The 14,655-nt window shown below is 42.0% G+C and overlaps 1 protein-coding gene across 3 annotated transcripts in view; it reads left to right on the top strand.

Annotated features, from left to right (window-relative positions):
* The window catches only part of LOC124644032 (LIM domain-binding protein 2), a 55,978-nt gene that overhangs the window by 5,443 nt on the left and 35,880 nt on the right, over positions 1 to 14,655 (top strand). For all 3 annotated transcript variants that reach the window (XM_047183207.1, XM_047183208.1, XM_047183209.1), the window contains exon 2: positions 12,590 to 12,981. In XM_047183207.1, the coding sequence (XP_047039163.1) occupies positions 12,590 to 12,981 (392 nt within the window). The remainder of the gene's footprint in view (positions 1 to 12,589; positions 12,982 to 14,655) is intronic.

Genomic DNA, 14,655 nt, shown 5'->3' with positions numbered 1-14,655 from the left:
ACATGAATGGAGGCGCGAGCGCAGCGAGCGCGAATTTTTTTGGGGATGCAAAGGATGAACCCGTCAAAATTGATAGGGGACGACCAAAGCGAGGGCGGCTTTTTCTGAAATTTAATTGCTAATCTAACTCATCTATTTTTAGTAAAAATATTTTTATTACGTAATTATGGTTTAATTTTGCCGTATGGGTTAATTTTGCCGCCCCCTAAATAGTGCCGCTCAGGGCATTTGCCCCCCCTGCTCTCTCCCCCCACGCTACGCTAATGGTTGATCTTAAATCGTTTTTAATAATTTTTAATTTTGAAAATGATCAACAGATGTAACTCAAACCGGCAGTGTAAGTAATATTCTTAGCGCTATTGCTGTGTTCAGAAATATTGAAATCAAATAATTGGTAAAAATATATTGTATTTTTTTAATATTACGTGATAGGTCGCTCGATTTGCCGCCCCCTAGGACGTGCCGCCCGCGTGCGGTGCACGCCTTGCACGCCCGCTTACGGCGGGCCTGCTTGTGACGATTGACGGCAGAGAGAAGAGTACTGAACACAAATGAAATTGGGTTAGGGGCAATAAATCCAAGATGCTGACTTCATGCTCTTCTTGCTGATCCAGGCGCATTTGAGAATAACAGCTAGGCATTCCACATTATAACAGTTTCCTACACGATTTTTTTAAAACAAATTGTAGTAAGTCTACAACCGATCTATGTTTAAGTAAGCCGATTCCGTAGTAAACAATTTTGATACTAATGGATCTGCTGGCCAGCCAAACAACTCCAAACTACCTAAGATAAGTCCTACGTCGTCATCTGCCTATCTATCCTTGTCCTTTGGGGTCGGCTCCCAGTCTAACCAGATGCAGCCGCATACCAGTGTTTTACAAGTAGCATGTGTTGAGCACGTAAATGTCGGTCCAGCGCCTAATCTCTCTCCGGTGGTGTCGGATTGTCGTCCCATCGGGCTACGAGAGTGAAGGAATAGTGAGTGCACCTGTGTCCAAGGTAATGCTTGTGCACTATAATATGTCCTGCGCAGTTGGCTTCTCCGTACATGAGAATGAGAACCGCTGCCGTAGCCGATAATCGGCTAGGAGGACATCATCTCACATGTAGCTAGTGCCTATCTGACCACCTCAACCCAGCTACCTGGGCAGCCCGAAACCCCTTGGTAAGACTGGTTGTCAGAGTTTCTGGCACTCATGACGACTGCCAAAGATGTACAAATGTTAGCCAAGACCCAGCAATTTAACGTGCCTTCCGAAATTCGGAGGAACTCGTTTTGAAAAGATGGTCACCGATTCACCGATTTTATGATCGATCGATCCGTGCGACTGTCCGTCCGTCTAAGGGTCGTTCTTATATTCGATCTATCTAGTATTATCTTACTAAAGATAGGTATTTGGCATAACTTATATGGGACTTTTGTCAAAAGTAAGCAAATCGACAGATACGTAACGGCTGTAACTCTACATACATTTATGATAGTTTAACTGCAGAATTCCACATAGAAACTACGTCGTCAGTTCAGAAAGTTCTTGTTGAAATAAAGGCTATTTTCGCGTACTTTTCGCGATTTGACTCAGCTAAACTCTGTTTGGGAGTTTCGAAGCTGTGGAGGTCGGACAGTGGCTTTATGTAACTTATACATACTATTTAGTTGCATCTTATTGGACTGAAAGATGACCTTCATCGTCAGCCTTTTTACAGTCTCACTGCTGCCAGGTATACCAAGAGGTATCGGACCCAATTAACTGGGTTGAGGAAGTCCAATAGGTAGCAGCTTCATATAAAACACTAGTACGGTAGACCGTACATCAGTGGTAACTGTCATGCTCCTTAACTCAATAGTAATAAGTACGATTTTCCTATAAAACTGTTACCACTGACCTGAAGTAACAAGACAAGGAAAAGGCTAGGCAGAGTATGATGATGCTGAGTTCAGGCACCTTAGAGAGCATTAATTACCACGGCATAGCAAGGAAGAAATGCCAGTATTAACCAAAATAATGTGGATGACTGATCATCTGAATCATACTCAGATAGGTACCTAGTTCTCCGTGACTCAAAATGCACGTGACATCCCCAGATACTGCAAACTTTTAGTCGGCCGATAGTTTGATCGGGCTTTATAATTCAGTATGGAGATGTGCGGGTATGTTAGTGTGCACTATGCACATTACAAAGATTAGGTACTGAAGTTTTGATTATATTAACTATTATTGTCTTTAAAATAAACTGTCAGCTAACCACCAAGCCAGCCATAGGGTGACAGTTTCCTTAAAGTTACCCGTTAATCCCATTACTCGAAAATGTTCTTGTATGTAGTACAGTGCAATACAAAATAGTATACAATTCTGTTACTGTTACAGCCTTTTTGTCGTCCCACTGCTAGGCTACGGCCTCCTCTCACACGGAGAAGGATTGAGCATTAACCACGCTTGCTCAATGCGGTAATGCAAGTATACAATAGGCAATATTAAAAGACAAAAATTCAGAAAGTCTGACAAGTAATCTTACCTATAAGTACCTTGCCTCTATTAAACTGAAGTCAGATAGGCAGTCACTCCATGGTACAAAGGTATAATAGTCTTCACCTCTTAGCCAAACTCTATGGCCAACTTGGAGCATCATGGCGGTCACTGCTCAAATCCTAATTTTTAGGTGTCAGCGGGTGACGAAGATGAGCGAGGGCTACATACAGGCCACCTGCGTGTCAGTGACCTCTGAAATTGTACCATCCTCTATGAAGTTTGGCGACTCCTAAACCTTATGCATCTTGTTTTAACCCGACCTCAAAGCATACGAAAATTACTCTGTTATAAGTAATTAGCCAGTAAATTGTTTGAACGAACAGCACTGTTTCGTCAATCTTACGGTCAAATGTTTATAAACTCCGTTAGTTTGGTTCAGCGCTGAAAATTATCGGTAACTCACTGAAACAATCGACGGACATGTCTTGATTTTATGGAACATTGGTATTATAACATCAATCTTTACTTATATTATAAATGGGAAAGTAACTCTGTCCGTCTGTCGCGCTTTCAAACACTACTGCAGCAATTTCAATGATGCACAGATAGTCTAGAGCCTGAAGAGACCATGGGCCTCTTATTCGGGCACAAATAGTTCGCTCGAGACGCGCGTGGAACCGCGGAGAATCTTCTACATCTTCACAGCAGTCCATCTTTGAAACCATGCTTTTAGGTGCTGCTAGATCTCTCGCGATTTTGCAGCGCTGCTTCAAGCGAGATTCACCAAGTGTGTATCCACAAATGTTTCTTCTGATCTACTCGCTCTAGAGTAGTATTAGTATATAGCATTATTTTTTTTTTGCAAATAGCGGAATCTCGCCGTGATATCGCGCAGGCTCAAACTGACTACTTTTACGCGATTATAAGAAAAAGGAGCGCCTTCTCATTAAGTGGCTTCCACCAGCATTACCAGTGCCCCAAGCATATTGTGGTAATGATGGACTAAAGGTCTTAGCTGACTAAAGGGCAGAAGGCCCCATTTCACCCACAACATGTTTTTTCTTCTTAAAACAATTTTGATACTTGAACGTGAAACATAGTAAACAGGAATTAAGGAATCTGACATTTGTGAAACTTGGGTCTTAGACAATATCCTTCATACTTCAAATAACATCAAATATCTATAAGTATACTCTATCGCGAATGCGTAACAGATCACTATAATTCGCTCGGCGAGTAAAAAAAACTGGAACGCGGTATGTTTAGGTAGCCCCGAAACTTGTTTTTACAAGTACCTACATCGCACATTGCAGTGACGAAATTGTCTTAGCTTTTAGTTGTAAAACTGCTTGTTCTTTGTATCTAACTGTTTCTCGCGAAAGTTAGTACTTTTAATAAAGTTCGGACCGAAAAACTACGTTAAGTTATCCATTTTGATTTCTTGCTCATTTGTTCGTTTCGTACCATAGATTTGGGATCTCAATACTGTTTGAGAGATTTATATGCGTGACAGATAACTAAGTTAGTTGCACGATAGTAAAAAAAAACAAAACACTACTACGCATTCATGAAAGCGTCAAATACTGAGATAAATAAATAGATCAAATACAAATACTAAAAAGCTTTAGAGACGCCAAGTTATTTGGTATGGTATGGTCAGTAGTTCCCAAGGGACGAAGGCGAGAAAACAGATATATATTCACTAGCTTCTGCCAGCGGTTTCACCCGCATCCCGTGGGAACTACTTCCCGTACCGGGATAAAAAGTAGCCTATAGCCCTCTCGATAAATGGGCTATCTAACACTGAAAGAAATTTCAAATCGGACCAGTAGTTTCTGAGATTAGCGCGTTCAAACAAACTAACAAACAAACTCTTCAGTTTTATAATATTAGTATAGATTAGTATAGATATAGATATGCACTTAACGAAAGGCAGTTATTTTTTTTCTTTAAGTAGATAGATAGGTAGATCATTCTTTATTGTACACCAAGAAAATTAACATCACAACACCAGACAACCTTTTAGTGGATGTTAGTAATGAAAACGCCGAATAACATTACGCCAGAATTGATAAGATTTTTTAAAACGATAAGGTAAAGGTCATTAGTAGGATGCAATTTATTCCTTACAATTTCTACTGTAATTCTTAGTACCTAAGTACTTATATTTCAAAAAATACAATTTTACTCTTTTACGCTTTAACAATTGATTGCAAGTTGTAGTTCGAAGTATATTATATAGATCTGGATACTGTTAATCTGATTCTGGAAGGATCTTCTTTAAATTGGAGTACAGCACTGATCGTGCTCTCTGATGTACGAATGCATTAATCACCAACTTCTAAACTTCAGGCTGTATTGTGCACTGATTGTATGTTTGCAAAACCCAGTACGTAGGCAGTTTTTGGGGGTCGAACCCGATTAACGTGTGATCTCTCTCCGGTGGTGTCGGATTGCCGTCCCATCGGGCTACGAGAGTAAGGGAATAAGGAGTACACCTGTGTCTGCGCGTACGGGCCGCCGCTATGTACCTTGAGAAGAGAGCCTATAGCCAAATATCGTTGTGGATCACATTCCAGTTTATAGTAAAAGCGTTTATCTTAAGAATCAATCACTTGCCAAATCTTAATGTGTTTCTACATCTAAGTTTCTATTTCGGAAAGTCCCCAATATTCTAATCAAAACTCCAGACATGTTTCGAACTAGTTCCTATAATAATAGTTCATTTACAATAGCAATACTGACCAGCAAAAAACTGGCTAGTTTCACGGCCGCTCCTAGCACATAATAAGTACCGAAAATGTTAGGTTACGCTTTTTTGGCGGCAAATTGCACTTGCTTTGGGTCAACGGTCGTAAGCGACTAACTACAGTCAGTAAGCTTGTTGAACGTTTTAGCCGACTTCTAAAAGTGGGGTATCAATTTGGTGCGAATGTTTGTGGTATGAGCGATCGCTAAGACAGATTATGGGAGAAAATAAAAAGTTATTCATTATTTTAAACTTACTCATTTCTTTATACAAAAACATTCATGGAGTTTCTTGCCGGCTCTTCTCCATGAGACCAACTTTTTGGAACCATGCAACTAGTGTGACTTATCATAGGATTGAAATAAAAACGGTTGACTTTAATTCAATACAAAAAGGGTTTTAATTGTAAAAACACTATGAATTGTTGCATTATTTTTAACTAATATTGAACACAGAAAGGATAGAGGCTTATTTTTATCCCGATGCGGGAAGTAGGTCCCTTAGGACGCGGGAAGCAGCCAGTTTTCAATAATAATCCTATTAATCTAGTCTGGTCAGTCTCCGTTACGGATCATGAGGTTATGGGTTCAATTCCAAGGTCGGGCATAGTGCTACCACAATAGACTGCCAATCTTTGTAATATACTATACTAGCCGTTTTCTCGCGGTTTCACCCGCGTCCCGTGGTAACTACTGCCCGTACCGGGATAATATATAGCCTATGTTACTCGTGGATAATGTAGCTTTCGAATGGTGAAAGAATTTTTAAAAACTGTCCAGTAGTTTTTGAGCCTAATCATTACAACCAAACAAACAAAGTTTTCCTCTTTATGATATTAGTATAGACGTACTAGGGACCTGACTTGGCTTCACAACTGGCTATGCTCCACTGAGGTATACGTATCAACCTTCTTCTTCAGTGTAAATCGTATTCAGTAGTTGTGGATGTTTCTTTCTCTTTAAGCCCAAAACTACTGAACGGGTTTTGATTGAATTCTGCAATAACTTTACTCATATTATAAAAGCTAAATGAAAGTTTGTCAGTCACGCCTTCATTCCAAAATTACAATACTTAAGCCTACTTAACTGATTCAAATTGATACACAGATAGTTTACGAGCCCGAGAAAGGACATAGGCTACTTTTTATCTCGGACGAGAAGTAGTTCCCTTGCGACGTCAAAAACCGAAGGGAACACCTATTTTACTAAATGATAAAGCATGAAAACCCATAACCTATATTATATATTTGCTTCCTTATCAAACAGTCCATGTAATAAGTACCCAGAAATGAGGAAAAGTTATTCAAATACCAATACAGAGGTTTTAATCTGTTGCTGCGCAAATATAAATAACCCACGTGGTAACTACTGCTCCTTGTGTTCTAGAAACTCAATTTTATTAACTAGTTTTACAGTATTCAATCCATCCATCTGTTCTCTCAAAGGAGATCAGCCGACTGCGCAGGACATTATAGTGCACTAGCATCTGTGCAGACACAGGTGCACTCACTATTCCTTTACTCATTCATATATTTTGAGACAGATCAGATACAGGACCGATATTAACGTGCTTTCTGATGCACGGGTGAAGCAATCACCAACTTCCGGACTACGGGCTGCTCTGTGAATGTTTCTTAAACCTTTCGGCCCGATCCGGGAATTGAACCCGAAGCTTGGGCACAGAAGGCGCGCTATGCGACTACTTGACCAACGGCAGTCAGCATTTTAAGCTACCAATACATCTTTTGTTTGTTTGTCTAAAACCCGAAGGCTTCCGAATCGATTTGAAACATTCTTTCACTGTCGCAAAGTTACGCTTTTCCTGAGTAACATAGGCTATATTTTATCCCGGTACGGGCAGTAGTTCCCACGGGACGCGAGAGAAACCGCGGGACAACAACTATATACAAATTGTATTGTATACAGTTGCATCCAAAAATAGCTGACAAAATTGTACAAAACTCAAATGTTTTTAAAATAAAAATCCAAGGACGGTTTTGGCTTGAATGATAAATCTTTTTTCATGGGACTGTGCAGTGCAGTGCAGGTAGAAATGACTCAGTGGCCTTGAGAGTGATGCATTATTTCGCATTGTTTTAACTCCTTGCTGTTATGCTAGCCTGGTACTTTGGGCTTGAATGTTTTTCTAAATTTGGCAACTGGTGATTTTTTTATTCCGTTAAAAAACTATAAATAACCGGAATATCTATTACTCAGATAAACTGTTTGTTTGCTTGAACGCGCAAATCTCAGGAACTTCTGGGCTTCTTTTAATAATTAGTATTTTTCTAAAAACTCTATGATAGACTAGCCCATTTACTCGAAGAAGGCAAGTTATTATTTATTATAATCTAATATCATTTAGCTTTGCTTTCTCAAAACTCCTATCGGAGTTAGTTTCTAACCTAACTGGATTTAGCTGACTACCAGTGTTTTACAAGGAGCGATTTCCCATCTGTAAAACCTTTGGTAAGACTGGGTGCCGAACATACTGGCTTTTGACTACTCGAAACAACAAAGTCACAAAAAAGTCTTATATGGTCACCCCATCCACTAAATGGTCGCAGAAAGCGTACCACTTACCTTGGACGGTACACCTGTGTGTTTTACTTACTTAAAACAAACACAAGTAGAACTCCTAATAAAAAAGTTTTGTAAGAATCTTCTGAATAATATAACACTCCACCTGTGTTGCTGTTGAAAGTTCAAGCCCTAATTTTAGCCCGCGATAACTTGGCACGCGAGTGATCTTCCATGCAGTCACCTCGGCTGTTATGCGCTCCTGGTATTTTAATTGCAGTCTCCTGGTTGCGGAAGAGCAACTGTTGGGTTGATTGTTGCTGGGTACGGTAGCAATTTAGGCTCTGTTCAAACCAAACTGACTGTCAACCGAATGTGAGCGAAGGTTACGTAGTTTATTGTATTTCCATACATATTCACTACGTCTAACTGACGATACGCTATGCGTAATATGCATAGACTCTGACATTCGGCGGCTGACAGTCAGTTTGGTTTGAACGCAGCCTTATAATCACGCTTTGTCGAGGAGTTGCAGTGCCGATGCCGCCGTACGGCTGTCGCACCGCGCGTTTTGTATGAAAACAGTGTGAATCGTGTGTCAAAATGCAACCCATATGAAACGCCCAATTTTAAAAAAAAACCTTAAAGTAGCGGATCATGGTTGTCATTTGTAGGTAAATTATTTCTCTATGTATTTGGTATAACGGATGATGATGGTCTTCTGTGTACCATTAACTACATAGCGTTTAAATCGGTTTTAGTACTTTTGGTGTAAAAGCCCTACAGACAGACAGAGTTACTTTAGCTATTTATAATATTAGTAAAGCTTGAAACTAACCCATCAAAATAATTGTAAAATAAATTGCATCATTAGATGACTAGATAAATCGTAATCTGAAACGGCTTCCGTATGTCCAAGGACGTTAAAGTACCAGGATAGCAGTGCTCAAAGGAGCATAGATCGAAAGATACAAAACGAGTAGCGACAGGTTGCTAGCTCATCGGAACCTGTTTGTGAACAACACGGAAAGATGCCCCATGCCTTGTTACTTGTATGTAAGGCTATGTACCCCGTATGATCCCTTTTCATATTTGTTGTTCATTTGCCGAAAAGGCTTTTTCGTATGTTGGGGTCGGTTTCTAGTCCAAAGCTGAATGCCACATGAAGCGGCTGCCTGTATGAACCCAGTTATATAGGTACCTAAGCAAACCCTTGGTAATACTGGCTGTCAAACTTTCGGGCTTCTAACTACCCGTAAGGACTGCCAAAGAATTTCAAATGACAGCCGGGAGTCATCAATTTAAAATGCCTTCCGAAACAGGGAGGAACTCGTCATGACATCATCCACGTTGTTTAACCTTATGATCGATCTGCCCATGTGGTGTGGCTATAACTTAGCCACGAGCTCCTCGAGTCTCTTATAACACTACAAATAATTACTCTAAAACAGACGAAGCCGTGAGCAGAAGTTTGCTTATAGACATTTGTCACGTACGATCATACACAGCTAGACTAAAAATACTATAAGTACCTAAGTACTGAAGTCCTCTAAACAAATAACAGCCCAAATCCGCCTGAAACTAGATCACTTTGCTTACAACTCATGCGCGTGTCAGTTAAAAGGATACGTTCATTAAGAACTACTCCTTGTCATGTTTGTGCTCCTAGTATCCGTTTGGATATGCTAGTATGTTTTCCTGGGGTTTGCCGGCTTCCTGAGGGAACTTCTTCCCGTGGTACTATATCGGTAATAATGTGCCTTTCTGAAGTATATTTTTTAAAAGATTTTTTTCTAAATCGGTGCAGTAATACTCAGTTTTTCACCCCTTTAGTATAATGAAGAATTATAGACTAGCCGTATTCTGAGGTTTCGCTCGTGCCCCGAGAGAACTGCTTACCGCATCCGGATAAAAAATATCTTGCTATTAACCGTTTCTATTGTACCATCCATCTTTCAGTTCTACAGCTGCGTATCCATTAAAAGCAGCCTCAATCTGAGGCTGTTTGCTCCAAGTCGAGGCTGCTCGACCTGAGGCTACCTGTAGTGGATAAGCAGCTTATGACCTATCTTAAAAACCCGTAGTTTTAATCGTTCTATAAAAAGTTACATGAATCCCGGTTATCATCGCTAGAGCTTCGATGGTTACGGACAGTCAAAGCTCTAAGCTCTGCCCTAAGGGGAAGTCTTTGAGAAAATCTTAAAAAATACGTAATTCTCGGTCGGATCCAGGAATCAATCTTGATACCACGTTAATAAGACTTAACGCGCCTGTAATGTTGTATTATTTTTAATACAACATTACATATAAAAGTCGTGGTGGCCTAGTGGGTAAAAGACCAACCTCTCAAGTATGAGGGCGCGGGTTCGATCCCAGGTCAGGCAAGTACCAATGCAACTTTTCTAAGTTTGTATGTACTTTCTAAGTATATCTTAGACATCATTGACTGTGTTTCGGATGGCACGTTAAACTGTAGGTCCCGGCTGTCATTAAACATCCTTGGCAGTCGTTACGGGTAGTCAGAAGCCAGTAAGTCTGACACCAGTCTAACCAAGGGGTATCGGGTTGCCCGGGTAACTGGGTTGAGGAGGTCAGATAGGCAGTCGCTTCTTGTAAAGCACTGGTACTCAGCTGAATCCGGTTAGACTGGAAGCCGACCCCAACATGATTGGGAAAAGGCTCGGAGGATGATGAATGTTGTATTATTTTTGCTTAGCCGTTCGTTCGATTCAAAGACTTACTTCTCCAAAATCAATTTAATAATTGTACTCTTTAAAAAAACAAACAAAATAATCCAATTTAATAGACCGTACACTTTCTATATTTAGCAATAATATACAATTTACTGAGCATATGACGTAAGTACACCGCTGCACTCAAGTTGTGTAACGTCTGTATAGAAATAGTTCAATAAACTCAACATGAGCCGCCGATTGTATCGGAGTGACAGCGATGTTCGATTTTCGAATGACTTTTTTACGTATTTTTGAAGTGTTCGAAAAAAAAATAGGAATAATAGCAATTGCAATGTGGGATCGGTGCATACAATCTTTCTTATTCTGATCTCTTCGATTAGCATGTTCTCCTGGTAGCCAGAAGTAAAGGGCAACATCTCATTGCAAATTGATTCTTCTTTACTTAAATTATTCTTTACTAGGTAGATGACCTTGAGAACGAATCTTTCTGGTTCATAAAGCTAGAAAACAGAATCAATGTTTTTTTTTTTTTACCGACTTCCCAATTTGGATATCTGTATGCTCTTGGAACTAAGAAGTAGAGGGCATGTGTTCTGAGAACAACAACTTAATGCTCTGCAACCTTAACTAGCTAGCTATAGAATAATTGTTACAGTTATCGGCACGGATATCGAGCCATGACCTTCACCTGCGCAGAAGCGATTTTTTGGTTTATTGCCTTATGTGTACAGTGCGCAAAGCGATCCCCACTCTTCCGCCGAGAGCTAAATATCCGTGCCGGCAACTATATATGAATCTCTTAGGTAACCATGTCCTCCCAACTAGGAGTGCCGGATCGTCTCGTACTCATCCTGCGAGACTTCCTGTCGAACCGCACCTTTCGTTACCGCATCGGCAAGTCACTATCTGACCCACACCCGATCACAGCGGGAGTCCCTCAGGGCTCTGTCATCTCCCCACTCGCCTTCTCGCTGTACACGAGCGATATTCCCAAGTCCCAAAAAGTTAAACTCGCACTCTTCGCTGATGACACGGCCATATACTATACAGGCCGTGACATTAAAACCATCACCCGAACCCTCCAGGAGGCAGTCAACAACTTAGCTGACTGGTTCAGGAAGTGGAGAATCGAAGTGAACCCGGACAAAAGCCAGGCGGTACTGTTCAGTAGACCACGCCACAAGCCTGGCACTCCCCCCCCTGTCACCATGAACGGCAAGCCCATTCCTTGGAAAGAGCAAGCCAAATATCTAGGAGTAATCCTAGATAAACATCTCACGTTCGCTCCACACATCAAAGCGGCCCGCGGCAGAGCCGCCTTCGCTATGAGCCGCCTCTACTTCCTGACCAATGCGTCAAGTAAGTTAGCTCTTAAAGCTAAACTGCGCCTGTACACAGGTGTGATCCGTCCCATCATGACGTATGCGGGAGCCATCTTTGCCCACGCAAAACCCCGCTTCATCCACAGAATGCAGACCCTGCAGAACAAGTATTTCCGTAGAATAACCGGAGCGCCCTTCTACGTTCGTAACGAAATGTTACACGTCGATCTTAAAGTGCCTACCGTGGCGCAATTTCTCAAACGCCTCACCAAGCGTCACTTCGACGGTGCAGTCAAGCACCGCAATCCACTGATCGTATCGGCCGTCCAATACGAACCTTCGCGGATGAGTAAACTCCGCCGGCCAAGACACACCCTGACCCTTCCTGACGACCCCATCACAGTGCTCCAAGAGAGCCGTAGGGACACTAGCACTCTCAGGAAACACAGACACATCCGGAAACTTCCGAAACCTCGCCGCCGAGGTACGCGTACGCGTAGAAAGTCAAACTCCCCCCCCCCGACCCTTGCTTAGCCAGCCCGCGTAGCTGAGCGTTAAAGTTAAAACGCCCCTTAAACATGATCCAGCCTGTCCCTTTGCTGTAGTCAGCGACGCCCTAAGCCGAGGCTCGTACCCCACAGGGGGTGCCCTTAGCGCAGTCGCTTAGTTTATAAGCTTTTTTGCCCCTGGCTGGAGGCCTTAAACTCTAGGCATCCACAGGGATTTGTCCGGTTAAGCAGTAAACAGCCTCCTAGGCTGAACTGCGAGATGCCATTCACAAAAAAAAAAAAAAAAAAAAAAAAAAAAAAAACCATGTCCTCCTGGTACCCAGATGTCGGTGGGGCTGCAGCGGCGCGTGCCGGCGCTGGACGAGACCGGCGGCGGCGTGCCTGCGGCGTGGAAGAGCGGCAACAGCGAGCCGCCATTCGCGTCGTTCGCGCCGCCTGCTGGCTCCCCGGCGGGGCCGGCGTTCGCCGCGTCCCCAGCCCCGTCGACCCCCGGGCCGGGGTTCGCGGGCCCGCCGTACGCGGCGCCGGGCCCCTTCGGCTCGCCGTCGGCCCGGCCGGGCTCCGGCGGCGGCTTCCCCCCCGGCCCGCCGCAGCAGCCACACTTCCCCGGGCCGGGGTTCGCGCCGCCGGGGTCCCCCTTCCACCCGCACCCTCCACATCCGCCTATGCCACCGCACCCGCATATGATGGCGCCCTTGCCGCCGCCTGTTGACAGGTAAGTCTATGATACCCTAGTACTTAACATATTAAGAACTTACCATGATGACCAGCAACATAAGTCACTGGCCCAGTGGGTCAAGTCTGATTTGCTACGGCTTGTGGTCTACTGTTATAGTGGTCCACTACAAAAATATATTACAGTTTATGCTTGCAATTGAAAACAGGCCAAGAATAGGAGGTTGAATAGTGTGCCTGTGAAAAGCACGTAACGTTTACATTTTAATATCGGCTGAAAATCGGAACTTTCGGAATATTGTCGCAATACAAGTTTACAAACCGCACGTCCTAAGTAAAATGACGCAACAAACTATAAATATTACACAAATTAATTATACTTCAAATATCAATAGCTCCATAGCCTTTAATCAAATTATAACTATCACCATATACTTCCTTTATTTAAGGAATGAAAAATGTACCCAAGTATAGTTTTTGCCAAACGCGCCTGTGATCCATACCTCTTTACGCAGCGACCCTCGCAATGTTCTGAGAGACCAAAAAGTTCGGCGAGAACTACGCATCAGTTCTTATATTTATTTCTGTTTTTACGATTTAGTACATGTCTGCGACGTACGGTAAGGTACGTTGTATCTTTTATCCCAAGTTCAGTGACAACAATCGTTAGTTTGATCTGAAAATTAAACGTGAAAAATCATAGTAGATGACACAGATGTTTTAAGAACTTGAGAACAAGAACTGACACAGCTAACTTCAGTCAGTATTTTTTAAGAATCCAACATAATAATTTAATTAATATCTTCACAAATAATAATGCAGTAATAAATAGCTGTCTATTGCAATAATCTGCGCTAAAAGAAACATTTCTGAACTTTGTTCTAATGATAACGTACTGATAACGTGTGCAGACGCCGACTAGACTTTACGGACCGGAACCCTATTGTTTTGTGAAAAATCTTAACATACACAAATCGCATTTGTAAGCTAGAATATTTTCCTCGACTTTTCTCGTATATCATCATCATCTTTCTGCCATTCATCATCATCTGCCGAGCCTTTTCCCAACTATGTTGGGGTCGGCTTCCAGTCTAACCGGATGCAGCTGAGTACCAGTGCTTTACAAGAAGCGACTGCCTATCGGAGCTTCTCAATCCGGTTGCTAACAATCTGATACCCCGTGTTAAGACTGGTTGTCAGACTTACTGGCTTCTGTATTCCCGTAACGACTGCCAAAGATGTTCAAATGACAGTCGGGACCTACAGTTTAACGTGCTTTCACTTGAAATAAAATAAAACGGGTACTGTAGTTCCTAAGATTAAGTACCTAAATGGCTAACCAAACTCTTCAGCTTTATAATATTCGTATAGAATTGCTCACTTTATGAAATGGTCACAATTCATGGCCTGTTAACCACCCCTGAAATATCCCCTGAAAATATATCGATATAAAGATCCCCTGGTATCCCCGGTGTTGCATAAGATTATCGATTATTTCATGAAATTATGAAATCTACGATAAGTATATACAAGTCTGCTTACACCTTTTGGGACAAATAGGTTTCATATTTACCGACCTATCCCATCTTTACTTCTATGTAAACTAATATAATTAAGCTGAAGGGTTTGTTTGTTTGAACGCGCTAATCTCAGTAACAACTGGGGCCCGATTCTCCTAATTTTACTTAAGCGACATACGATTCACGTTCGACTC

The sequence above is a fragment of the Helicoverpa zea genome, chromosome 29 (assembly GCF_022581195.2).
Source record: "Helicoverpa zea isolate HzStark_Cry1AcR chromosome 29, ilHelZeax1.1, whole genome shotgun sequence".
Classification (NCBI taxonomy): Eukaryota; Metazoa; Arthropoda; class Insecta; order Lepidoptera; family Noctuidae; genus Helicoverpa; species Helicoverpa zea.
This window is presented reverse-complemented; position numbering and strand designations above follow the sequence as displayed.